The sequence below is a fragment of the Neurospora tetrasperma genome (genome assembly GCF_000213175.1).
Source record: "Neurospora tetrasperma FGSC 2508 unplaced genomic scaffold NEUTE1scaffold_81, whole genome shotgun sequence".
NCBI lineage: Eukaryota > Fungi > Ascomycota > Sordariomycetes > Sordariales > Sordariaceae > Neurospora > Neurospora tetrasperma.
The window spans coordinates 4,640,154-4,666,500 of record NW_009799179.1 but is presented as its reverse complement, the minus strand read 5'-3'; the positions used below and the strand labels follow the sequence as shown (position 1 = coordinate 4,666,500).

The following is a 26,347-nucleotide window of genomic DNA, read 5'->3' as shown; positions in this document are numbered from 1 at the left end:
GGGCACGGAGTGGCGGGTGGCGGCGAGTTCCTGTGGACTCCCCTGCCGATTACGGAACCTTCTCAGCCCCTCGTCCACAGCTTCGGACAGCGCTCCCCTTGTCCGTTGTGCAATAATTGTAGTGTGGTAGCCTTGTGATCCTCAACCTATTGTACAGCGTGACAGCCTACCTCTTGACTACACTACACTACTTTCGGATCATCAGACGTTTGCCACTAGCCTGTATTATGCCTGTTTGACACATGGCCGAGCAGACATAGCCCTCGTTCTGTGCACGAAATGGCCGCCGATTGTCATGTACAACGATGATCAGATTACTACGGTCCTCTATCTAACGCAAGATCCATTTTGTTCGCTATTACCATAGAAATACAAACAACCTTCCCCGTTCTTTTGTTTACTTTTCCTGGGGTCCTGATCTCCCATTGTTTGTTCACGTTTTGTTACCGGCCGCAAATTTCTTGGAATCCCATATGATTATTTCTTTCACGATACCAGATTGCCAACCTGGAACGGGTCAATATACGATGCCGGTTTGCTAGACTGGAAAATGTCGATAAAAGATGCCAGCTTGCCTTCACTGAAACGTGTCGATAGGCTGAACATTCGGAAATTAGTCCACCTTGCTGGGACCTGGATCGGCCTCTTCTGCTTCGCATTGGTTTTTGGGCAAGTCTAAAAAGTCAAAGGCTACATGACGCATAGGGGGAAGGAAGGGGGGATGCCGGTTACTCTTTTCGTTCAGTTTGTCGATATCTCAAGTTCAGCTGAGATACCGTAGGCGGCAGAACTAGCCATAATATCAAGGAGTAGTGCCGTGTGCTTAATTAAAGCTAGCCGGTCCTTGAGCATTCGGATCGGGGTCCATATGGAGCTGGTAAAAGCTGTAAAATCTGGCCTCGGCCTTCTGGCGAGTGGGTTCGTCGAGTTCGCCCATGGCAACACCGTTCTCCTTACCACCGAGCTTGGCTTTAGTAATGACCGAGATCGACTGAGGTCTAGAATTCAAAGTTAGCATAAGTCTACTGGTGTCAAGCTCACTTTTGGGAGGAAAACCAGGACGTACCCATACAGTTCCCGGTCGAGGGCCAGAAATTCTTTCATGGCCTTCTTACCGCCACGGTCCTGCAAATAGTTCAGGTACACCTGACACAACTCTTGCTTGACAGCTGGGGACAGGCGACTTTTGCTGCGTATCATTTGGATGATGTCCTTGATCCTCGCGCCATGCTGTTCTTCAAGCTCAGCATTGGTGGGCTGGCCCAGCTCAAACTCCAGCCACTTTTGCCAGAAGTGGCGGCTGTCCGAATACCACTGGACGTTCTTGGAGAAACAAGCGCGGGCTTCCTCACTCGATCCCTTGACCTTCCACAAAAGATAAGCCCACTCGGTGACTAAAGCGGCCTTGGTAAAGATGTCCACTGTCGGGGAGTCAATCTGCGCCTTGTATATATCAATGGCGGCGTCCAGACCACTCTGGCGGCGCTGCAGGTTGGCCCACGAGACAATGGCCTCGACGCAATCGGGTAGCTTGTCAAGGATGGCCGCGTGGATGTCGCGGGCAACATCGATACGTCCGGACATCTCCTCGAAGTAGGCATACTGGAGCCGAATTCCCGGCCGACTAACCGGGACATACAGAGTCGTTGCGCGGAGGTAGATGTTGCGTACTTCCTCCTCCTTGCCTTCTTGTGCCGACATCCACCGAGCGTAGCGGAACCAAAACTCGTCGTAAAGAGCACAAGTGACCAAGCATCTCTCGTATAAGAACACAATTCTGCCGAAATTGCCCTCAGATTCCTCGAAGTCAAGATACTTGCGCCAGTTGGCTAGCTGCGCATGCTCAAGCTCTGTAATGTGGAAATAAGGTCGTTTGATCTCTGATTCAAAGGTCCAGCGCTTTGTGGTTTCGGCCTGTGTCTGCTGGAAAACCGTGTACAGCTGCGCATCGATCTTGGCCCGAATGTCACGCTCGATCTCGGGCTCACTCTTTTGGATCCCGTAGGGGGCATTCTCGGCTTCGACTTCCGCCCGGTAGCGGGCCAACGCATCGGCAGAAACTAACTCCAAAAGTGGACGTGTCTGAGCGAGGGTCCTGAGCCGCTCGAAGTAGCGCGCATATTGGTGCATCGGAATCCGAATGACCCGGTTCAGTATCGCGACGATCTTATCTTGTGCCTCTTGTCTCTCTTCGTACTCGAGGTACTTATCCCAGAAGGGGTGGGCGAGGAAGTCTAGGCCGACATGGGTAGCGCCGCGCTCGAAAAGCCTAAAGAAATGTCAATAGGTGCTACATGACTGAGGATGGGAGTGAGGGGCGGGAAGGGAAGGGAAGTACAAGAGGGGAAACTCGGTGTAAACGAAGCATCCATCCAAGGTGACCAAACTGTATCTCAGTGGCATACGCGAGCGGGGAACGGGTAATGAGGCAAGACGCGAACGAAGAATATCTGCCATGAAGAGCAGAGCCTGGTATGAATTGTGAGAGAACTGTTCCAGCATAGAATGGCTGCCTTGTGGTTGCTCTCACCGTGTTCGTACGGTCACGAATTCGTACTTGTCCCTCTCGAGTCGGCAAAGAGCCGCGCACGGCTTTGCAGTTTGCTGCGGGTAAGGTGGTCTTGAGGGGGGTGGGGACGGAAAGGATTTAAAAACTTACTCTCTCACGAGATGGGGTGTATGAGTAGTTTCCATCTTAAAGGAGCAATACTCTGTCCACAGGTCGACCGAATTGGTGATGCTAGCGCATCCTCGCTCATACACCTAGACATACCCATTAGAACCAGACCCATCAGCGAGAAGAGGGGCGGCTTAGGTTCGTACCATTTCGGCCGACTCGGGACCCGAGATGTTGAATTCGAGATCCGCATATTTTTTCCAGTAGCCAAACAGCAAGGGGAACTTTAGGAGGAATCGATCGTATGTGGCGCGGAGGGTAGCCAGAGCCTGCGGGCTCGAGTTCCTGTTGAGACCGCCTTCAAGCCCTTCGCAGGCGCGTACCAGTTTCTCCCAGTTCTCGAAGTTGTCGGTATCGGCATCCTGGATACGATTGAGATGGGCTCTGGTTAGCGAGTGAATATGATGCCCACAGCAGCGCCTATCTGCATCGACTTACCACCTCGGCGTTAAGCCTCTTGATTTCGGCGTTCTCCTCATCAGAGCCACCATAGTTGCTGAAGTCGCCCATTGTGGTCGATGATGCACGGCTGACGAGCGAGGCTGCTTCGTATGTTCCCAGATGTAAAGGTTACTGTTGGCTGAGGGTTACGACTATACTGGATATCGGTTGCGTTGCAGGTAGTGCAATTGCGATGGCGTATGAGTTTGTGACGATGGAGATGACGAGTGTTCGGGTTCCCTTCTGTGATAGAATACTAGTACAGTCCTGTGCATCCAAAAACTGGTTGCGAAATAGTGATGTTGACCGACGGTGAGCAAAAAAACGTGGAGACAACTGAAGAGACAGGGAAGTGGGCATGGAAGGCAGGAGCGGCGCGCGGGTCGACCTCCAAAGGAAGGCAAACCTCAAGCGACGGCAGGGGCATGCAACTGACGGAAAGCTGAGTGAGCTCGGCTGGGCGAGCTGGCAGGCTGGCAGGCCAGTGAAGCTGTCCACACCGCCCGCAACCCTGTCGGCCCGCAAGGCACTGACCCACTCGAAATGCAGCGAGCCTCCACCGTGGCCTTTGTCTAGCCAATCATACCTACCTATGATGCGGAACGATGGGGAGCTGGGTGCGATAAGATAAGATCCTGAGACCGCCGACCGAAGAATAAAATTGGCAAAGTTTTGCAAACGTCTGAATTTCTTCTTCTCTTCTTTTCTTCTATATGGCTAGTGATGATGACAAAACATAAAATTATGATAGGAAGAGGATGAATTCTCCCATAGAGGAGAGCATGATCTCACCATACGTTAATCTGAAGCCATCAACTGCACAAGCTTTCTTTTGGCCTTGCATGCTACTATTTTTTGTTATCTTCTCGTACTCCTCGTTTCAAAGTTGCTTATTCACCTCCAGCATCTTGCTAGCTGGCAACCATATCTTCTTTCCGTGTATCAGAGTGGTTTGTGGCCGCATTTTGTGAATCTACACCTCTCCGAGACCTTCAGAGACTTCCCAACTATTTTCAAGAACCACATGAAGTCGTCACTTGCTGCAAACTCAAAACTTGCTACGTACAGGAAAACTGTCAGCAAGCATACTCATTGGGAAGAGTTGAACACGTTGATGGTATCCGAGTATACCTGATGTCGTTGAGACGCATTGTATTGACCTCGGCCTTCAGGTTCGCAATAGTGGAATTTCTGTTGTCTTTCCATGCTCCCCTCCGTCAGTATAGTATGCATTGCCAAACCTAAAGTCGGGACCAAGGGTGCTTTTCCGCTCCTCGTAACATTGGGCTTTTACGCCTGTGGGTGTATGCGTCTGATTGTTCGACTGCATTCAACGATAAAGGCGCGCACCACAAACTCCCGTGCCTTGAGGTTCTTAGAGGTAGCTTCCTTGGTTGGGCCCCGCTCCAGGTATGTAGCAGGTATGTCCATATGTAGGTAGTGATGTGATTGCGGCTCCTTGCCTGTGGCAGGGCTGACAGCCTGGTGACGGGCCAGGGCATCGAGGTAGCGTAGTGGGAAGTGGAAGCTTTTTCGGCCCAGCAGTAGCGGAAAGTGGAGGCAGCTGAAAAGCAATGCTCGGGGGGCAAGGGGTGCCCCCAGACCGACACCTTGCCGCCGTCATCTGGCTGCTCTCCATCGTGTAGTTCATCCCGGAAGTCCCATCTGAGCGGCGGCGGTACCTTTCCACACCCGTTCTTGAAGACCACTCTTGCTGTCGTGCATACTTACGTCGATATCCAAGTTTCAAACCTAATCCAATACCTCTATCGCCTCTGTACGCCTCGGCACTCAGTAACACTGGCGGTTTCAAGTCGATAGCCACTTGCCTACACTACATCCTACCCACGAAAGCTATCGTCCTGCGACAATCTATCGCCAAAGCTGCTTGAGCTTTTCAGGCCGCACGTCTTGCCGGTATCTCATGCTGCTCCATTACTCGCTCTCAACATAGCAAGGTCGCTTGGGCCTACCGTTTTGCTTTCCGCTTACTCGCTCGAGCCTGATCAGAGTCGTCGACGTTGACCTCTACTATTCGAGAACAGCCCCCAGGAGCGTCGTACCAACTCGAAACTTCGCTGCCAGGTAGCCTCCACCGCGGAAGCGTCCACGAACCACGAAACCCATTTTGTGAAGGGTCTCGACATGGGAGCTCTAGCATACGCCAAACCTCCGCCATAATCAATTTGCATTCGAAGCAACTGCTACCGAAAATGGACTACAACAGTTCTACATCGTCTGCTCTTTGGGCGGGCCAATCGCCGTCTCTCGACAAGTCGAGCCAAATCCTCATCCGCGAATACCCTCACCGCGCGATCGCAATCGCCTCGGAATCCCACGCTCTCATTCTTCGACATAGTCAGAGCACAAGCGAAGCCATTGCCAATGGCTCTCTCGCCTCCGTTGCCTCCGCTCGTCCACGATCCGGCAGTTTCGACAACATGCCTTCCAAGTGTATGGTGGAATTCACACCGCGGACGGACAAGCTATTACTCGACTACCGTCCCTTGACATCACGGCCAATCTATGGGACACTGGGAATGATCTCAATCGGGCCGGACGTGTTCATCTGTGTCATCACCCAAGCCTCAAGGGTCGCTACTCTTCGTCCAGGAGAGACGGTGGAAAAGATAGAGAGTGTGCAGTTCTTCTGTCTGAACTCAGCAGCTTACGATGATGTTTTCATGCTAGATGTTCACGACGAATTGGATGCTGCGTCAGTATACGGCCAACCGCTGGGCCGGAGGGACCCAATGGAGCATCCATGTGTCGAGTTGCAGAAGCTTCTCAGTAACGGGACATTCTACTACAGCACAGACTTCGACATTACCAACCGCATGCAGGACAGACCAGCCGATGCCGTAACGTTTGATATCGACAATTTCGACGAGTCGTTTCTGTGGAACTCATACATGATCCGTCCGCTTGTGGAATTCCGCTCCAAGCTGCAGGAACAGGAACGAGATGCGTTGGATGCCTCGCGGATCCTGACGTCCGCGATTCGAGGCTTTTGTAGAACATGGGCCATTCCTCAGGCCTCAGCTCCTTTGAGGGCTGCCAAGACCGGTCTCCCTTCATACCTGACCATCATCTCGCGTCTGTCCTGTAAAAGGGCAGGCACAAGATTTAACTCACGGGGCATTGATGACGATGGAAATGTTGCAAATTTTGTGGAAACTGAGACGACGTACTGGAGCCCTTCAGGCGTTGTGTTCTCATATGCTCAAGTACGCGGCTCGGTTCCAGTCTTTTGGGAACAGCAAGCAGGGCTGCTCCCAAACCAGCAGAAGATAACCATCACACGATCACCGGACGGAACGCAACCGGCATTCAACAAACACTTCTCTGATCTGGAGCAGGCATATGGTGCTGTCCATGTGATAAACCTACTCAGCGTGTCGAAGCCAGGAGAGTATGAATTGACGTCGTTGTACCGTGCTGGTATTCGGAACTGCCCCCTTAGCCGGCCAGAGGAGGGACAGTCACGCGATCATGCTCTCCTTAGAGCTACCGAGTACGACTTCCATGCTGAGACAAAGGGACCCCAAGGTTATGAGGCAGCAAATGAGATCAGGCGTTATCTGGAGGGCTCGGCCGACGGCTTCGCATATTACCTGGCCCACGAGGCGGATGACGGCGAAGAGAGGGCGGGGTCCGATAGTACATCTCCGCCTGGCCAAAGCCGCTATGTGGTCGTGCTACAACAAGAAGGTGTTTTCAGAACAAACTGTCTGGATTGTCTCGACAGAACGAACCTTATTCAGACGATAGTATCACAAATGGCGGTAGAGACTTTCTTAGGCCATCAAGGCGAGGGTGCTGCGTCGGACTTTTGGTCACGACATGCCAATCTGTGGGCTGATAACGGTGATGCTCTGTCCCGTATATATGCCGGCACCGGTGCTTTGAAGAGTTCCTTCACTCGGTCAGGCAAAATGTCTCTTGCCGGAGCTATCGCCGACGTCCGCAAGTCGGCTACCCGACTATATGTGAATAACTTCACGGACAAACAACGACAGATGACCATTGATACACTTCTTGGCAGAATGATTGGTCAGGGGCCAGTTCATCTATATGACCCTATCAGTGATTACGTGTCTATGGAACTACAACGGCGAAGCAACGAGTTCTCCACAAATGAAAAGATTCGGATGTAAGTTTGACCTATGTCGATTTGGTGTCGCACGATGCTGATGTAAACAGTTTAATCGGAACTTTCAACCTGAACGGCAAGACCGACGGTATCGACGAAGACTTGTCGTCTTGGCTTTGTCCCTCCGAACTGGGCAATGCTCAACCCGAAATTGTTGCGATCGGGTTCCAAGAAATCGTCGAACTTAATCCGCAGCAGATTATGAACAGTGATCCAACGAGAAAGCAGTTGTGGGAACGTGCGATAAAGGCTACTCTGGATCGACACTACAACAGAGCTGATGATGAGAAATACGTGTTGTTGAGAAGTGGCCAGCTCGTGGGTGCCGCATTGTGCATTTTCGTCAAGGCCTCTGCTCTCCAAAACATCAAAAATGTCGAAGGCAGTGTCAAAAAGACAGGTCTTTCGGGCATGGCCGGAAACAAAGGAGCTGTTGCGATCAGGCTTGATTATGCAAACACACCGATATGCTTCGTGACAGCCCATCTTGCTGCCGGTTTTACCAACTACGAGGAGCGCAATAGAGATTATACCACCATCAATCACGGCCTCCGATTCCAAAGAAATAGAGGGATTGACGATCATGGTAAGCTGACCACCCACACAAACTGGCGGACATGACTGATATCTGTAGAATCTGTCATATGGTTTGGGGACTTCAACTATCGCATTGGACTGAACCTCGAAACCGCCAAGGACCTGGTCAGGAAAGGAGCTCTTGAGGAACTATATGCGAACGACCAGGTGGGTCACCCAATCGCTGCGCCTTTGAGAAGTTGAGCTGACCCCTTGCAGTTAAATCTACAAATGGTGGCCGGGCTTGCGTTCCACTACTATTCTGAGGCACGTATCACGTTTAACCCTACGTATAAATATGACATTGGTACCGACACCTTTGATACATCGTAAGTCCAACTGTTTGAGATTCGCAACGACCATGGCTTCTAAGAATCTACACAGGGAGAAAGCACGTATACCGGCGTGGACGGACCGCATTCTAAGGAAAGGTCACAACCTCCGCCAGTTGTGTTACAACTCAGCGCCATTGCGATTTTCAGACCACCGGCCAGTATATGCCGTCTTCGAATGCACCGTCAACATTGTGAACGAGAGAATTCGCAACAAGATCAGTCGTGAGATATATGAACGCAGGAAAGCAGATATTGGCGGCGACATGACCAACTTGGCTGGGGATCAGTCCGACGACGAGGATTTAATTGGATACGATGCCATCGAGCCTGGCCTCCCCCCAGCCAGCTCCGATCGACAGAAATGGTGGTTAGAGAATGGCAAGATGCCCCGATCAGCCATCCAACCACCAAAACCCGAGAGCCCCGCCTTCCAGACTATTCTAAATCCCAAAAGGCCAGCCAACCCTTACATGCCCACTGACGAACCTGACTGGGTCAATATTCCGAGATCTGAGTCAAGACTTTCCTCCTTCTCGAGTCTCTCAACATCACCGTTTGAACATGTCAACCATTCGATGCTGCTCTCTACTTCGGCGTCAAATTCGGCACCGAGAAGACCTCTCCCTCCTCCATTTGATCCATCGAACCTTCCTGCAAAGGTTGGGCGGTTGCAACTCAACGAAGATGGGAAGAACGGCAAGTCCGATACTCCTCCACCACCCCCTCCTCCACGAAGGCAGACCGGTATGGGTGCTCTAGGATCCACATCGGGACCTGGCATGACCACTTCACCAGTGACTAGGAAGCTTGCAAATACGGCAGCGACAGCAGGAGCAGGACCAACACAAGCAACAGCCACACCACCACTCCCGATGCGCTCGATGTCTGTATCGTCTGAACACACCATTAAGCAGAAAGCTGCGCCACCGGTAGCCAAGAAACCTGCCCACTTGGCAGCACTATCATCACCTGAGTCCAACACCTCGGCACCTGTGCCTATCGAGGACATGATGACACTCAGTAAATGGAAGCCTCTCCAGCCAGAGTGTTCTCCGAACCCGCCTCTCTCAGGATTACGAGGATCCTTGGCCAACGGAAGTTCCACGTCTCTATCTTCACTCAAAGATAGAACTGGGGATAGCAGCGTACCGCTGCAGCCATCTCGGGGCGTCAATACAAGCACGGGAGTTGCGCCTCAGGCACGGTACACGCCACCTGGAGGTGTAGGTCTCGTCGGGATGGCCGATCTTCGGCAAAAGACACAGGTTCCAGGACGAAAGCCTGTGCCTATGTCTGCGCTTGCGCCAGGGCCAGCACTTGTTCAGAAGGCGACGAAGCCTGAGGCGCCGCAGCCGCCTCCGCCTAGGAAATCACATACTGTCAATCTTCTGGATGATGATGACAGTAATGGCATTCAGATGGGAGGGTGGCAGGCACTGAAACCTTCATGAAGGAAGGACCGCACGGGTCCACAGGACTTGAACCGAGGTAATAGGTTTTTGAATAAGGATTATGTCAGTAGTTTTGAACAGCTTTTGGCTATAGACAAAGAAGCATGAGGCGCGCATACATTATATACGTCAAACACTTCCTATTGCTAGGCTTTGTTTCTTCGGATGAGGCGGGAAAAACAATCGGACATGAAGTGCATGCTGAGATGGAATCATAACAGCCTCCTGAATACGCCTAGAGGGACATGGCAGCAAAGTAAGCCAACTTGTGCAGCGGGATCGGGTCGATCAGGACATGTAATCCGATGTCCTCTCAAGAGCGTAGATGGACATATCCTCACTTCCGCTGGCGTCCTTCAATGCACGTACGATGATGCTGATATCAATTCTCGTTAGATGAGCTCGCGAGGGCAATCAAGATAATCGATGGAGCCGATGGAGTGGCTGTACACTACACTGCAGCATATGTCAAACGCTTCGGAGGATACCTACGCGGGTGATCAGGTGAGTGGACGTGATGGCTGATGACCGACCGGGGTCGAAGACTTCAATGCTCTGCTTCAACACAACAAGGGGGTGCCAAGACAGAGCCACACAGTACCGGCAAATCTGCCGCGGTGATCACGACGAAAACACCGTGAGATCCAGGCAGAGTCGCCAAATTGACAGTGTGATGATGTCTGGGTGGACACTGTATTTGTGCCAACACTGCAAGGACGCACGAGTGAACGTTTAGCGAAGGGTACACTGACATGTACGTCATAGCACATGCCATGTTCCTGTGTCTTGCATCGCTCTTCCAGGGCTTCTGCAATTCGATGGGCGGAGTGGACGAGTGACCGACCAGAGTGAGTGAGTGACCACCGAGCGCCTGCTTTTTTTTTTTTTTCTGTTTTAGTGCACATAATGTCTTGGTTGTCAACAGCACTCGCCCGCCCAAGCACACACACCGTCTCGTACACGATGACCCTCTTAGTGCCTTGCCCCTATCCCGGATGATCCCACCCTTCATGTGGAAAAATAGGAAGCGACGGCGGCTGCTATGGAAAAGGATACAAATAAGCGACAGTCCATCATCCAACCTTGGTACCCACCCAAGCCCGAAACCAACCTGGAAAAGCGTCTGAACGCCGAAGCGGCAGAGCTTGTCGAGGAATGCCAAACCGAGACTAAAAACTAACGACCCAACCACTTAGACAGTAGATTAAACTCCTCTTTCAAATCCCGGACATTTTAGGTCCAAAGACAGGGGGTCTGGGAGGGTTCATCCGAGTCAGGTTATCCGGTCGTGTCAAGTCACAAATCGCGGTTCCTTTCTCCGTCCAATCGGAATTCCCTTTTGGTGCCTTCCCAGTTAACGTACTCGTCTGGGCTAGAAACGCCTCACAGACCCATTGCGTAGTAATAGGTCTGGCAGATGGATTCGCGAATGTAGATGGATTTGCGAAAAAATCCAGGTATATAGTAACTCTACAAATTTATTAGCAAATCAAAGTACAACTGCTTTTTTGTATACCCACCATAAGCGATTCAACTTACACGACCGCCTGAAGCTATTATAAACTACTAAATCTCGATTTAGGAGTTCTAATATTTAGTATAAAATAATACAATTAATATAACTAATATAAATTTGACTGGCTAGTTTACTACCTTCTAACGTATTGAATAGCGTACGGGGTATAATTAGTGGCCAGTCTAGTTGTTCGTAGCCGTTTAGTAACTTCGCCTATCGCTTTCTGATATTTAGATCTTAATATATATACCCCCGTTAATCCGGTTACTTTATCGTAAAATTATATATAATAGAGCCCGTTAGTAACCTTCTCGCCAGTCTTTTAAATAAATAGCATATCGATTTCGCTATCGGCGTATTAAGGGATAGAAAGTTTAAGACGGTCGTAGCTATAGTACGAATTTATAGCGCTAGCTACTATACTACCGTAAGTCGGTTGAAGGGCGCTAAACTATAGTTATAAAATAGCAGAATAAAGAAGTTAATTAAAGAGGAGGAGCTCGTATTATTTATTTAAATAAATATATAAATATTTATCAGTTTGTAATAATTTATAATAATTATCTACAATTAACGTTACTTATTAGTTAATTATTTTAATATTTAAATAGGGTGTAAAATTATAAATTAGGAGATTATATACGTAATGAAATAGTTTACTCGATCTAACGGCCGTAAGATCGATATTAATTAGTAATAGGTTTATATATTTATAATCTAATTAAAGTTCAAATCCGTACATACAAAGTCGCTAGCGTAGGTATATAAAATTATACAATCTCGAATTAGTATAGAGGAGGTGTTTAAACTATAGTAAGAGACGGTTAATAAGAATAGTATTATACTAAATAATATATAGAATAGAGATAAATCTAGATCTAGAATTAGAGTATAATTTAAATTTTATACTATTTAGTTGTATATTGAAATACTAACGATATATACCCTAAATCCAGACGTTTGTAAGTTAGTAACAATAATTGAGTATATTTTTGCTTCTAACTATATAGTCCCTACGTTTATTATTTTCCTTAGTATAAATATTAGTAAGAATTATATTAATAACTAATTAAATAGTTATTCTATTATTATTACATCCCTAAGTAATTATATTAATAATTAATTTGCCTTCGATTAGTTTAATTATTGGGAGGAGTATTCTTATTCTATTAATAAGGAGGAGAAACGTTTCTTATTATTAGATAATTACAATAGTTATTATACAATTAAATTCTATTAGCGATACTAACGAAATAAGGTTATTCTCTTTTTATTACCCTTTTATTCGATTTATATCTTTTAACTATTTAATATTAGAGTATTTTAAGTATATAAGTATTACTATCAAAAAGATATATTTAATATAATAACGTATAGTAATATAGAATATATTAAATTTACTTTTTTAGATAGATTATTTTATATTAGAAGCGAATCTTTCGAATAATTGACTATTAGATTTATATAGGTAAAGATTAATTTTTACCTATATAAGCCGTTTATTATATTTAATAAACTATAAAACCCCCTTATATTAGTAACTAACCCGGATATTTTAAAAAGAAAGAAGGGGTATATTACAACTAAAAACGACAAGGGTTGGCTTAAATCAAAGGAGATTATAGATAATCGAACTCTATTAAAGGTATAAGAGAAGGAAAAGGAACCTATAGACTTAGTATTATACTAATAATTCGAAAGCTATAGTACTAAAGATCCTTATAAGAGTTATAGTATTACAATACCCCTACAAGTACTAAAGTCTAAAAAGGATTAGATAGCGGTAATAATTCCTTCTCTTAATATAGTTATAATATTAAAGTACAATATATACGTTTAATAAGGGTTACTTAAATTTATTATAGTAAAGACGCCCCTCAATCTAGTTACTAAGTATATTATATTTAAGAGAGATAAATCTATTAAAGTAATTGTATTAATAGGGGTTACTAATATAGAAGTATAGTAGTATAAAAAGTAGCGGTAATTAGAGGAGGTAATTTAGAGAGAGAATTATATAATTAACTATCTCGTTACTCGCGTTAGTCCTATTAAGGTTAGTAATACTCGTCTTTATATAATAGTAAACGAGTATTATAGAGTTAAGCTACGTAATAGAGAGAAGTAATACTAATATAAGAAAGATTTTGATATTGAACGTATTGCCCTTAGAAGGTAGTTAAGTGTGTATAAAACTAAGTAATAGAATAAAACCTAGAATAAGAGGGTAGAGTTACGGCTTGTAGGCAAATTACGTATAGATTAGAATATAGTAATTAACTTTATTTTAGATAAAATTAAAGATTAGACTCAATTGTTAGATTAGTACTAATCTATACAGCGAGTACGATGGGAATACTTCTTAGAAGTAAAATGAAAGGCTATTTAAATAGAGGCTACGCGGTTGGGTAAATCGGAGAAGGATATAGTCCTTCCCTTCTATTAGGCGCCGCTGGGTAATTATCCGAAACTAATAATACTATAAATTTATAACGAACCTATTTAAACTATCGTTGAGGAGGTTATTACTACCTTTATTATAGGTAAGGAATTAACTATTAAGGTTAAAGATAATAAGCTCCCTCTACTTAAAGAAGAGGAGGATAAGGATTAGTCTTATAGACCAATATAGGAAGAATATATTAAGGCGCTGCGCAAGGTTGATACTGGTATATATTACTATAGACCGGGCTATAGTTGGGAGTTACCTAGTTCTAATCCAGTTGAAGAATAGGACTTTAGTATACAGTTAGATTTTACGATGGAGGATTTAGTAGTAGAGGTTCAAGGTAGTAATAGCGGGGATAATAATATCAACCTTACTTTGTTGAATTGCTAGTCGAATATAAGGATATTTGATAGGTTAAGCGATATTATATGCGTGAATGCAGGAATTTTTACGATAATGGTAAAATATGGTCGTACTGCTAATTTGTATGGGTGGGGAAGTACTAAAATTTTCGCGAATCCATCTGCATTCGCGAATCTATCTGCCTGACCCCGTGCTTGCACGGGGTCAAACTGGGCGCTTCTAGCCCTGACGAGTACCTCTACTTTCCTTTCCAACCTTGTCGGCCTCCCGCCTTCTGGCACTTTTCAAACTTCAACGAGGCTCGATCTTTTGCAACTCCTACCGGGTCGCACCGAGACGCGGTTCCGCTTTTCACTCAGACCCTCACTCATCCCGCCATTCTATACACTACTTGCTTGCGTCGAATGACGGGAATATCGAGTCGATTGATTCCACCCATCATTCCAATTTCCGTAGGTGCAGGGCAGTGCATCGCAGCATACCTAACGCAGCGCCAGCGGTTGCAGGGTCGTGTGCGATCTCAACCCCATCTTTGCATCTTCCCAGTCCCAGTCATATCAGTTCTCCCCCCCCAGCGGGCGGGCTCCAGCTTGCTAGAGGTCCGGCAGCCAGGCACCCTCTCAGCTGCTCTCCATCCATTAGATCGTGACCCAACAGACCCCATCTCTCATCAAACCGGAAGGGGGCATTCCACACCGCCGTCACGGGCCACGGTCGACCAAGGACGACCAAGAACGAGAAAGCGGGCTCCTCTAGCTCCGCAAAACCAATCCCAACTTGAAGACTGACTGGCGACTCCCTCGAGCGATTTACCATGATGATAGCGACTTTCAGCTGATCACCTAGTTCGCCCTGTCCGCTTTCGCTCTCGTTCAAGTCATCAATGCCCTAGAGCCCCATTCTTCATACCTTCTTTTTGCCGACTCCGAAGTCCCAAAAAGTCGGGGATACACCCACGTTTAAATCTTGAAAACCTCAAATTCTCTTATTGCGCACAAGATGGCAGCTACCAGGAAGTAAACGTCGTCTGCCTCTCTATCTTTCGTCCGGCCAACCTGGAACCCGAGCATTTGGGTCATGCCGAGGGAGGAAAACAACCGATTCTTCACTCTCTATTCGCTTTGGCCTGTTTGATCAACGTCGCAGCACCTCAGCCACGATTGCTCACTTGGGCCGTTGTCGAATTGACGATACAATCTGTGAGCTTTGTACTGGCGATTCAGATTGCTGCTTGCGTCACAAGCAGTCGCAACTCCCTCACCATCATCGTTCGGTTTTGACGACATAAACGCAAGCACCGCGGAGTGGCCGTACAGGTTTATACATTGCATATCACGGCACGAGTGCAGATCAACGACATCGAGGGGCAGAGAGATTGGTTGGGTTTGTTTGTTTGCTCTCATCACAAGCATAATCTTCCATCATCATATCGACCTGGACGACTTTCCCTGCCGACAGTCACATCAAACTGTGCATCTACTGTTATTGCGCCATCTCCATCAATCTCTGAATTCCGCCTATACCGAATTTGCCACGTACTTATTCGTCGATCCAGTCGAGCCCTCTTGCGACCTCATCTATCATACGATCAAGCACCATACGATTGCCCCAAAGAACTACATCACAGTTCATTTGCGAGATCTAGTGTTTATTCGGACCAACCCTAACCCACTCTCTTCCCGGTTGGCAGATCATACATCCCTGATCTTGAATGCCCATCTCCCTATCGGTAGCCGACCATCGCAGATCGACCAACGACGAAAAGCGACAATGAACCACTCTTACAGAGCCGTGTCCTCACCGGGAAGGCTTTCGATGCCCAGCCCCGCTGCTCCCCTCGCCCTTTCAGATTTCATTCTCCAAAGACCACTCTCGCCATATTCCTTTGCTTACGATGGACAAGCGGCTGCAAGCCCAGACGCTACCTTGGCCGAAGGCGACCACCAATCGTCGCAGCCCCAGCTACTAGGCGAAACAAGCAGAACGAGATCAGCAGCAACAGTACCGATGGCCAAGCTAGGAGGTGATAGTCCGGCCAAGTATCCGGGACTTTCAACCGTCTCGATTGGTGCCCCAAGTCCAAGTCAGGAAGCTGTACGGAAGGAAGAAGGAACATCGGAATCTCTGTCAACAACGACACCCTTGGAGTCTCCACCGCCCGTAACGGCTCAGAACTGGTTGGCGACACGTCAACAAATCATACCCGGGCGCAATGTCAAGAAGGCTGACTGGATCCGGGGATGGAGCGAGTCTGTCGTTAACCTTGGGAATACGACATATTGTTGCTGCTCAGAAAGCTTCACGGCCAGGGGCCGCGGATGGAAGGGCAAAGGGGGTGATCTCACGAGCGGGGTGCGAGCCATTCTGCCGGTTACTAGATCCTCCTCTGGCGGCCTTGACACCGCAGTGAGTATGTGTCGCAATTGTCATCGCCCAGCTTCGCCGACCCCCGCAACAGGAGATTTCGGCCCGCTCAATGTTGACGAGCCAGAAGAGAAGGTTGGACGGAGCACGCGAACAGAGTTCACTCGGAGACTCGGTGGACTTCTTCGCCGGGTCATGCCCAGTCGAAGTGACAGCGACCGCCAGGTATCACAGAAGCATTTGGACCGAAATCTCACCGCCAGGTCGACGCCCGTGAGCGGCGCCTACGGTAACAGACAGCAGAAGGCCACGGCGCCCCCAGTCAGACCATCGCGTCTGTCCGGTTTCAGTGCTATAATATCGAAGGAAGCCCCTGATAATCAACCGAAGATGACAAAGAATTCGTGGTCAACAACTCCAAGACAGCCAGCCGTGTTGAATGGCACTCGCGGAGGCCATAACCAGCTGCAGTCAGAATCAGACGACGAGTCGAGCGATTCCGATGACCCTCGGGCAAAGATCGGATTGAAAGTCAGCTATGCACGTCTGCAGCGGGCAGCGAAACTGTTGGAGCGCAACAAGTCATGACGGACATATCATGACGGATTGGAGAGATAAACATCGGCCGGGTCTGATGTCAGATGCAGCGGGCCCGGTGGTGGTGTTTATCTTGAATCAGGAAGGAGTTTCGGGCCTGAAGAACAATGCAGCATAGCTTCATCCATACATCTACCGGGCGAGAGCGAACTAGAAGCGGAGAAATATAGACAGCACACAGCATACATGGGGTTAATACGGCGCAAATTGGGGTAATGCTCTTTTCTGGGGTGTTTGTTGGTCCACCAAGCTAAGATGGATGTGCTTTGTGTGCAGGAAGACGTGGAAGGTAGCATCAGGAGGTCGGCATTTTGGAGAGGGGTGGAATGCGTGAAGGAATTCATGGGTGGCCGATGAAGGAGCTTGGGATATATAACGGCGTATGCACACTCGGGATGAACAATCCACGAGTGTCGTCTCTTAATTTGTCTTTTGAGTATTGGTAAGGAAGAAGGGAAATTGTTTAGTTGTTCGGCTGGCTGGTTCGGGCTGGTTTTGATACCCCTGTTCATTCAATGCATACATATGGCATAGGTATATGGGAAAGGGAATGTTGCATTGTTGTTAGCATGTCAGATGGAGGAAGGACAATGTACTGTACTGACTGACTGCATTACACAAACCCTGTACTAACATCACGGTTACATGGAGATAATTACGTTTACGCTTTTAACTTGCCCCCGAGAACGCTTGGCTCATTGTTTGGGACGCTTATATCTGTGTACAGAGCGTGGTGGTCTGTGATGACGTCTAACATGGATTATCTCAAGTGAAGTATGTACGGATTGCTGAGCAGCTATAATGATGATCTAAGAAGTAGCAAGTAAATACCTCTTTAAAAACATGAAAGAGCAAGACGATTTGACACTTCTGGAAATGCTCCTTCTCTTCTGTGATTCTCCGTGTTTGCTGTCGAAGTAGAGGACTCGTAACAGGTTATAGCGAGATGACTGAGCAGAGATTGAAGGACTATGACTTGTGTGTGTACATAATATGAGAACGAGAGTGTAAGTAGACAGTGGACGTTGAATTAACTGGATGCAGACTCGTTCCTTTTTTCACTACAGTAAAAGACCTTATCAAGGAGCCTAAGTCAAGGTGAGAGTATTGGTAAAGAGGTTATAACTAGGTGCTAATCCACTCAGATATGTCTCTTCTTCTCCCTTTCTTAAATGTCCACTTGTCAGGTCTGAAAATGCCTTCTTCCCTTTCCCAACTGAATAGATTCAGGCGGATTGATCCCCACAGTGTATATTGCATAAATATGTAGTTGATTCCTCAGACTTCTAGGCTCATAGTTGTCTGAAGAAAAGAAGTGCAACTGAAAAGGATGTGAAAGAATTTATTTATCAAAAAAAAAAAAATACTAACTCTGTTTCCAATGCGAGTTAGAGATTGCGGATCCAGTCAGTATCGATGCAATGACTACCTAGGTACCTTGAAACCCAATCGTGAAAACACTTGCGAAGTTTAAATAAAAGAGGACTGACTTGCTATGCGTTATAGGGGATTGAAGTCTGATAACCCTACCTACCTTTAACTCCTTTTGGGGATATCCAACTATACTGTAAAGATCAATCTGCCTGACCGTATAGCAAGTCATAGGGAAGATTGTGATTTCATACCTGACAGGTAGTTTAGCTATCTCCTGCCTTTTCCCTCTTCTATCCTGTCCTGCCCTTCCACCATCGATCGATCGTACCACAATTGCAAAGATAGAAGTTAGGAGTCAAGTGAGTAAAACTATGCACTGACGGCGATTCAGTCGCTGTCTCAAGTCCACAATCAGTTGAAGAGCTTTTGACAAAGTGAAACGAATGACCATGTAACCAAAAGAAAACTATTAGATACCGTGCCACGAGCCTCCAAGCTGGTACATAAACCAGAGCAAGATTACCTAGTTGACTACCACTGTTCAACTTATCTAGCCCAGACGGCATATAGACCAAGACCAGAAGGAAGAGACAATGAGCGACGAGTGAGCTGTGCTGATTGTCCCTATGTAATTAATTACCTGGTAAAGATTCCCGAGTTATGTCTGAGCTTCTTGATCCGCCGCGCAATACCGATGTTTAACCATCCTTCTAAAATTGCGGTAAATCACGTCGTTCATGCGTTACCCTCTCTTGGATGTGAAAAGGCATTGTACAACATCGACATTGACCATGGAGATCCTATTATTATATTTCATATCTGCCTCATCTGTAAGTGCGGGTTGGGACAAATATCAGCGTATCGTTTTTCTCCATGGCCGTCTTAGGGACAGGAAAGATATGCAGCAACCAGCTCACATCTCACATCTTGAACTTCGGCCCGTGGACTTGGGATTGACTGAACTGGAAGAGCCGTTGGTAGTGTCACGAGGACGGTTGCAATCGATGGGCGGGCTCTATCTCAAAGTGAGTGACTGAAGATAAACGCCCTGCGTTCAAGAAAACCTCTTTAAACAAATCGAAGGGCGAAAACCGGTTGAAAACCACCCATTTCTACTTGGTGTTCTGACGACGTTCTCCGTAGCATCCGTTCGTCGACGTCCCTGAGCCATGATGGCACATGGCGATAAAGTCGAATGTAGGATCCGCAATCACAGAACCATGATACGTATTGTACCACAATTGAAACAACGACAAGACGCCTAGACTCGTCAAAAGAACAAGATAGGGCCATCCGATGTTCGCTTTTCGTCACGAATTGTATCAACCCTCACGTTAGATAGAAGTAGTTTTTCTTTGGACTGGAGCGTATCGTGACATGGCTGCCTGTGCCTTATGTCACCATCACCACAACCTCGCGCTAGATTCAGCTCCCTTGAAGCTTTGGTTGTCGCTCGCAATCTCATTGTTGGAGTCGCGTGACGACTGACCTAAAACAGGGGAGGGGGTTAAACATGGTTCCCAGTCTGTCCAACGAATTAACAGCCAAGCCGTGGCAGTTGGCGTAGTGTATGTAGAGCCATGGAGGGGTTTATAGCCAGGCCATCAGCAAGAGGATGGTCTTTTTAAGGGGGGGCAGGTGGGCGGGTGTACAATACACTACAAGACTGTTGTGTTGTTAGTTTGGTTCTTCTGACGGGGCAGAACAAGGGTAGAATAAGGCTAATCTGAGGACCTCATTGGCCTTAGGAAGATACCTAATAACTCGTCCCCGTTTGTAGAGGTTCAACAATGATCAGGATTCTCAACGCTACAAAAGTATTTTTCAGCCCCCTCCAAAGCTTCCGGAGTTAACTTACAGCATCTACATAGTATCCGCGAGACTCTCGACAGCTTTCCCAAGTTTAGTAGGCTTTTGGCTCTTCTGTACCAAACTAACAAACAAACCAGGGCTGGATTACATGCTGCCAAGTAGTATGTATGGTAGGGATCATTAGGGGTTGTTTAGGGGTCCCTGATGATCTTGTGAGGGACAAGGCCAGGGTGATGAGCGAGGGAGATCCGAACTGGGTACAGTGGCCGCCGTAAAAAAACGCCCCGTTCAAAATCCATGCATTTCCCTGGCCACCACCCCCCTTCTTTCTAAGTACACCACAACCACAATTCTTAGTAAAAATGGCCAAAAGCTGGTTATCAGGTACTTAAGACGATAAGGAATAAAATGGTATAATTCAATATTTAGTGTACCACCCTTTGGCAGCTATAACCGCCTGCACCCGGTTTGGTACCGAATCTATCAACTTATCTACTACCCCTATTTCTAAGTCTAACCAAACCTTCGTTGCTGCATCAATAAGTAAATCCAATATCTTATCATTTCAAGACATAGTTAATAATTCTGGAAACCCCTTTGCTATCCCTTCCTTTAGTAAACTCTATAGATTTTCGATAGGGTTAAAGTTAGGTAAATAAGGTAGCTATATTAGAACTTCAAACCTCATCTCCTCGAACCATTCCATTACCAATTTTAACTTATGAATAGGAGTATTATCTTGTATAAAGATAAGCCCCGGTTCTATTAGCTTAGGAAGCTCTTCCTCAAGAATTTTCTTATAAACTCGAGCAATTACTCCATTCCTTTTAGCGTCGGGGTCTCCAGGGCAAACCACCAGCTCACTCTTCACCCTATACTAAATTGCACCCCAAAACATTTAAAATAGACGGCTATTCTTATACCTGGCTTAGATATAAGGGGCATCCACAGCTAAAGAGTCTAAAAAGAATGAAAAGTATTAATATTTGGAAGAGAAAAAGAGAAATAAAAGAAATGTATTATTTACCTTTAGGGCAGAAAACCCAAAGCCTTTTTCCACCTCTTCCTTTCTCTATAGTAAACTCATTAGAAAAAACCACAATCCTCTAAAAGGATATATCTTTATCCTCGTACTCAAAGGCCCAAGTATATTGAATACTAGCTACATCAGCGGAAAGATATAGGCGAATAACAGCGAAGTGGTGTTTGATGCCCTCTTTCTTTAGGTAGGTGGAAAGATAGGTCTTTCTAATATAAGGGGCTGCGATTTTTCTCAAACTTTCGAACTAAATAAAAGGATCTTTGGCAACTTCTTATAGAATCGCTCTCCTATCTCTCTCATTTATCTTCGGTGGTCGTCCACGGCCTAGTCTTGAGACCCCCTAATCTTAGAGTCGGAAGCGCTTTACTACACCTTTTACGTACTCGGGCGTCACTCCTTCATGTACAGCGATAGTTCGAAGCGAGAGCCCATTAGAATACCTTACTACAATCCGGTTCCTCCGACGAGGAGTTGAATGCTTAAATTTTGCCTTTTTGATAGGGGATGACGGAATGACGGCCATTTGAATTATTGGTGTTGAAAAAGGGAAGTTGGGAAATCGGGCTCAAATGCGGGGTTTTGAGGGTGCGGGGCGTTTATTTGTGGCACCAATTGTACCAACAACTGCTCGACCACAGAGGATGTAGATCCGGTCTGATAGATTGGTCCCTGACCAACATAAAAGATAACGACTAAGTAACCATCAGCCGTTCGGTCTCGCCAAACACAACATCCAAGGATGTCTGCTGCGAAGGGGGGTTGTAACACAGGGCTATGTTGTGTACACTGGCTGTGACTGGATGACTGGATGTATTGCATGATCTCGAGGTTTGTCCATGCCAGAGCTTGGGAAGTATATACACCAACAGGACTGCCTCATATATCTCCATAGCCGTGGGGGGGGAGGAGGAGGAGGGGGAAGCAGCAAATGGAGGGGGCAGGAAGCAGAGCTTTGAGATCGAGATGTCCAGTAGTGAAGAGTAGGTGCACTACCAACCTCAAGGTATACGTAGCGGGGCGCAACGGGAGCGGGAGGTTAGCGTTTGGTGAGCAACCCGCCCGGAGAAGGCTCGCAGTCTTCTAGCCGTTTCCATGTTCCCTCCTTTTGCACCCAGTTTCTGCCCAGGAAATGATCGCTGGCCTAACAAAGTTGGAAACGGCCAGAGGACACTGGCCAGGTGCCGCGAAGACCCCACTCTGTCGCTCGCTTCCGAACAATGATACGTACATGCCCGATGGAACGACTGGGACTTGTAGATAGCCTCAGAACCAGAATTGTTGGCCCATTGTCGTGACAGGTCCATTAGATGGAGCGTATTTGGGCAACGATTCTGGACTCATATTATCATTCCTTTTCCTGCCAGGTGATATGAAGACGATAACATGGAAGCCTGAGAAGGAGGAGGATGAGCAGCCGGAGCGAGAGGATCGATTGCCGCCGATGAGACAGGCGCATGAGAGCAAGCGCACAGGCCAAAGGGTACTTGATAGGGGGTTACTTATTGGTTGAGGTAAATTGGAAAATTGGCCTGCATTCTAGCATTGGCACGAGACAACGTGTGCCATGCGGTGACAAAGAGGCAGCGAATTGGGAACTCCCTGGTGGTGCTAGTTCCGGGAAGATGAGGGAGGGGCTGCCGATGGCGGGGCTCTGAGTCAAGGTTCCAAAGACTCCAAACAGAGCACGCCGTCCTTATCCCGATATCCTGCTGGGCCGCTATCCGGATGTGTGCAAGACATGGCAAGATGCAACTGCTGCACATGGAAACGCCGGGCTTGACTAGCGAAGACGTCGACGACGCCGTCGACCGCAATTCTCTGGTCGTGTCAGCCTGGCCAACATGGGGAATAGGGATAAATGGCCAAGACAACCAACCCATGGTGACAGGAATCCGCCGCGGTGGATGGCAAGTGGACTCTTGAGACATTCCTGCCAATGTAGTGTATAGGTAAGGTAATAAGGTAATATTAGAAATGTGACATTTTGAGCCGCCGCCTGGCTCCCGGTGGACAACACACCAATGGTCAAGAAGGATAAATGAGGCTTCAGAGAACTTCACCTCGGGGTGGGGGCGACATTCCAGAGCGTGATACATATCATGGACTCCAAGTATGCAAAGAGGTTGCAAATGCAAACAGCTCGCGAGCCTACCGAGGTACAAGCTGAGGCCCATCTGTAAACGTGAGAAAGGGTGAAAGGGTAGCACATAACAAACTCCAGCTTGCGGGTTGTTGTGTAGTCGAACGAAGCATGCCACGCCATGGATCGGGGTCATGGATGCTATGCCTTGCGGACGAGACTGAGAGAAAGTGGCAGGGCAGTTGAAGAATCACCTCTCATGATCCAATCCCCTCAACGTCGGCCACGGCCACCAGTACCTCTACTCGCGACACCACTGCGCTGCAAAGAGGGCAAGTGTGAGCCTGATGAGACGATGCGGCCTTGTTCCCTGGTTTGGTTGCCAAATTTGGGAGCCACGGGAGCTTTTTGGTTTGGGCCCAACCCCAACTCACCTCCCCCCTCCGACCTCCGAGAACGTGGCTGGACTCGGGGAAGACGAGAGAACAAGGCGGACCTGTGGATGTCGGAGTGCGTGAGTGATCCCAAGATGCCCCGTGCGGTACTTAGGGTGGGCACACGCAAATGTCAAGCAATCGCGTGGAGGCCACTCTGATTCTCGTCCCAATTGCCCATCCACCTGTTAGCGAGAGACTCCAGGCCCCTTGCCCGTTTGGCCTGGTCACCGCCAGAGCCGTTCGGGCGGCTAGGTCTCTCGCTAGCAGCCAATCGTCGTTTGATTCCACCTTGGCCGAAAAAAAAAGCAGGCCCCCCCCAGCACGGCTGGCTCGCACTAGACTGAGCGGGGATCGGGGGAATCTCAGGCCTTCTCCCTAAAGCCAAAGTCCCTTTACCTTCAACCCAGCGACACTCCTTCGAACCTGCCCTGCCCGCCTCCCAATCTTATCACGTCACAGCCAGCAAAGCAAAACCACCGTAGTCTTCCGGTTAACCTATTTTTTTTCTCCCTCTCTTTCCGCTTTCTCCTCTTCCATTCCCAATTTGCAACAGTAGCGATCTTTTCCGCGCCCTATACCCAACCCAATCAACATCATGGCCAACGAAGTAAGTCAGCTCCAGCCCGCCGTCAACGCCGGCCTTCGGGCGCAGACGGCCTATTCCCCCATTTCTCGACACCGCCTTCCCCTTGGCGCCGGTCATGGCCAGCAGGATCGCTATGCTTCCGGCAAGGTGCAACACATATGCTAACGTTTGCCTTGTTCTTGCTGTAGCGCGAGAGGTGTGTGTGATTCCGCTGCCTGCTGCCCGCTGTTCGCGCGGGCTTCGGCATCGGTGTATCTGACCCCACTGGCGGCCTGCGTACTGACGACACGGTGAAATCAACAGCAAGACTTTCCTCGCCCGCCTCTGCGAGCAGGCTGAGCGTTACGATGAGATGGTCACCTTCATGAAGGAGGTTGCCAAGCTCGGTGGTGAGCTCACCGTTGATGAGCGCAACCTCCTCTCCGTTGCCTACAAGAACGTCGTCGGCACCCGCCGCGCCAGCTGGCGCATCATCTCCTCCATTGAGCAGAAGGAGGAGTCCAAGGGCTCCGACAAGCACGTCGCCATCATCAAGGAGTACAGGCAAAAGATTGAGACCGAGCTCGAGACCGTCTGCAAGGATGTCCTCGAGGTCCTCGACGAGGCCCTCATCCCCCACGCCGCCACTGGCGAGTCCAAGGTCTTCTACCACAAGATGTACGTATTTCAGGCCAAACCCCCGGCCTTGGCGATAGCTGACCGGCATCCAATCACAGGAAGGGTGACTACCACCGTTATCTTGCCGAGTTTGCTTCCGGCGAGAAGCGCAAGAACGCTGCGACCGCGGCTCACGAGGCTTACAAGGTACGAGCTTCTGAAAATTCGCGCGATTTGCTACTGATGCGCTTTTGCTAATTGGGGGTTTCACTGCCATGCAGAACGCTACCGATGTTGCTCAGACCGAGCTCACTCCCACCCACCCTATCCGCCTGGGTCTCGCCCTCAACTTCTCCGTTTTCTACTACGAGATTCTTAACTCCCCTGACCGCGCCTGCCACCTCGCTAAGCAGGCTTTCGATGATGCCATTGCCGAGCTCGACTCGCTGTCCGAGGAGTCTTACCGCGACAGCACCCTTATCATGCAGCTCCTCAGGGATAACCTCACTCTCTGGACCTCGTCCGATAATGGCGAGCCTGAGGCCGCCGCTGAGGCCCCCAAGGCCGAGGAGAAGGCTGAAGAGAAGGCTGAGGCTGCTGAGGAGAAGGCTCCCGAGGAGCAGTAAGCGCATTTTTCCAGACCGTGGTTTCTTTCACCATGACGGGTGCATGCCCTCACTGGTCGCCTGAGGTGTACCGGAGTGGCACAGGAACGCCCGTCCTTTGCGCAACTGGTCTCGTGTTGCTTCTTGACTAAGATAGCTAGGATTTTTGTAAACTTGAGCTGGGCTTTGTTCTCTCTGGACTTGACCGGCTGGCGGATGGAGCGTGAAATATGCGGCACATTGGCCATTGGCAGGACGGGGGCTTCGATAAAGGAAGTTGGTTGATGTCGGGGGCCACTGAAATGCAGGGCATGATAGTCGTTTCCTATTCTCTTATTATTATCCTTTCCCTGTTGTCTTTGTCGCCACGCACCTCTCCCTTCCACCTGCTTTTTCTCGGGTGGGAAGAGGGTAAGAGAAGGAAACAAGAAGGTCTCTGTTTAACAACTCCCCCCCTTCCCAACAAAAAGCCAAAGGAACTATACCATTCCACTTGGCGAGGAAAGCAAATGATACTCCAATCAGAGATATATCCCTGTCCTCTTATGAGGACGTTCACGTACCACGATTGTTTTGCGGTGCTTCTAAATGCCCTTACACTACCTGCCCTCGCTGAAGAAGCTCGTTTTGTAAACTTAATGTAGACTTGGGAGGATCAGGCCTTGATATCTTTACCATTGGTGCGGAAAAGAACATAATCATCGTTCCATTCTCGGGGACATGAAGCTGGTGTGCCATGTAGAGTGTCACGTCTAAAAGCGTAATGGATCAAGACAGACACAGCATATCTAATAACCGCACAAGGATCTAGTCAAATTTCCAGTTCATGGACCACAAGGATCTTGCTGGATGATAGTAGCCGTCCCACGATAACCGTCCTCGACAGGTAAGA

At 48.3% G+C, this 26,347-nt stretch overlaps 5 protein-coding genes across 5 annotated transcripts; 4 read left to right on the top strand and 1 right to left on the bottom strand.

The window, feature by feature from the left end:
* Nucleotides 1–648: 648 nt before the first annotated feature.
* Nucleotides 649–3,430, bottom strand: NEUTE1DRAFT_72208 (uncharacterized protein; the record flags this gene model as incomplete). Its single annotated transcript, XM_009857853.1, has 5 exons — nt 649–998; nt 1,067–2,269; nt 2,660–2,763; nt 2,824–3,039; nt 3,116–3,430. 5 exons carry the CDS (start codon nt 3,185–3,187, stop codon nt 824–826), a joined length of 1,770 nt encoding a protein of 589 aa, XP_009856155.1.
* A 1,901-nt stretch (nt 3,431–5,331) lies between these two features.
* Nucleotides 5,332–9,782, top strand: NEUTE1DRAFT_90897 (uncharacterized protein; the record flags this gene model as incomplete). Its single annotated transcript, XM_009857852.1, has 4 exons — nt 5,332–5,572; nt 5,810–7,271; nt 7,322–7,857; nt 8,330–9,782. 4 exons carry the CDS (start codon nt 5,332–5,334, stop codon nt 9,631–9,633), a joined length of 3,543 nt encoding a protein of 1,180 aa, XP_009856154.1.
* A 277-nt stretch (nt 9,783–10,059) lies between these two features.
* Nucleotides 10,060–12,256, top strand: NEUTE1DRAFT_114466 (uncharacterized protein; the record flags this gene model as incomplete). The annotated part of the gene is made up of 12 exons (XM_009857851.1): nt 10,060–10,137; nt 10,303–10,387; nt 10,437–10,485; nt 10,559–10,719; nt 10,871–11,064; nt 11,119–11,127; nt 11,484–11,576; nt 11,805–11,823; nt 11,877–11,905; nt 12,009–12,038; nt 12,106–12,111; nt 12,227–12,256. The coding sequence occupies 12 exons, from the start codon at nt 10,060–10,062 to the stop codon at nt 12,254–12,256; spliced, it is 783 nt and encodes a 260-aa protein (XP_009856153.1).
* A 3,453-nt stretch (nt 12,257–15,709) lies between these two features.
* Nucleotides 15,710–17,593, top strand: NEUTE1DRAFT_72204 (uncharacterized protein; the record flags this gene model as incomplete). Its single annotated transcript, XM_009857850.1, has 2 exons — nt 15,710–16,367; nt 16,551–17,593. The coding sequence occupies 2 exons, from the start codon at nt 15,732–15,734 to the stop codon at nt 16,911–16,913; spliced, it is 999 nt and encodes a 332-aa protein (XP_009856152.1).
* Nucleotides 17,594–24,120: 6,527 nt separating this feature from the next.
* NEUTE1DRAFT_72201 (uncharacterized protein) lies at nt 24,121–26,061 on the top strand (the record flags this gene model as incomplete). The annotated part of the gene is made up of 5 exons (XM_009857849.1): nt 24,121–24,274; nt 24,442–24,449; nt 24,557–24,910; nt 24,970–25,057; nt 25,132–26,061. The coding sequence occupies 5 exons, from the start codon at nt 24,263–24,265 to the stop codon at nt 25,474–25,476; spliced, it is 807 nt and encodes a 268-aa protein (XP_009856151.1).
* Between the last annotated feature and the right edge of the window lie 286 nt (nt 26,062–26,347).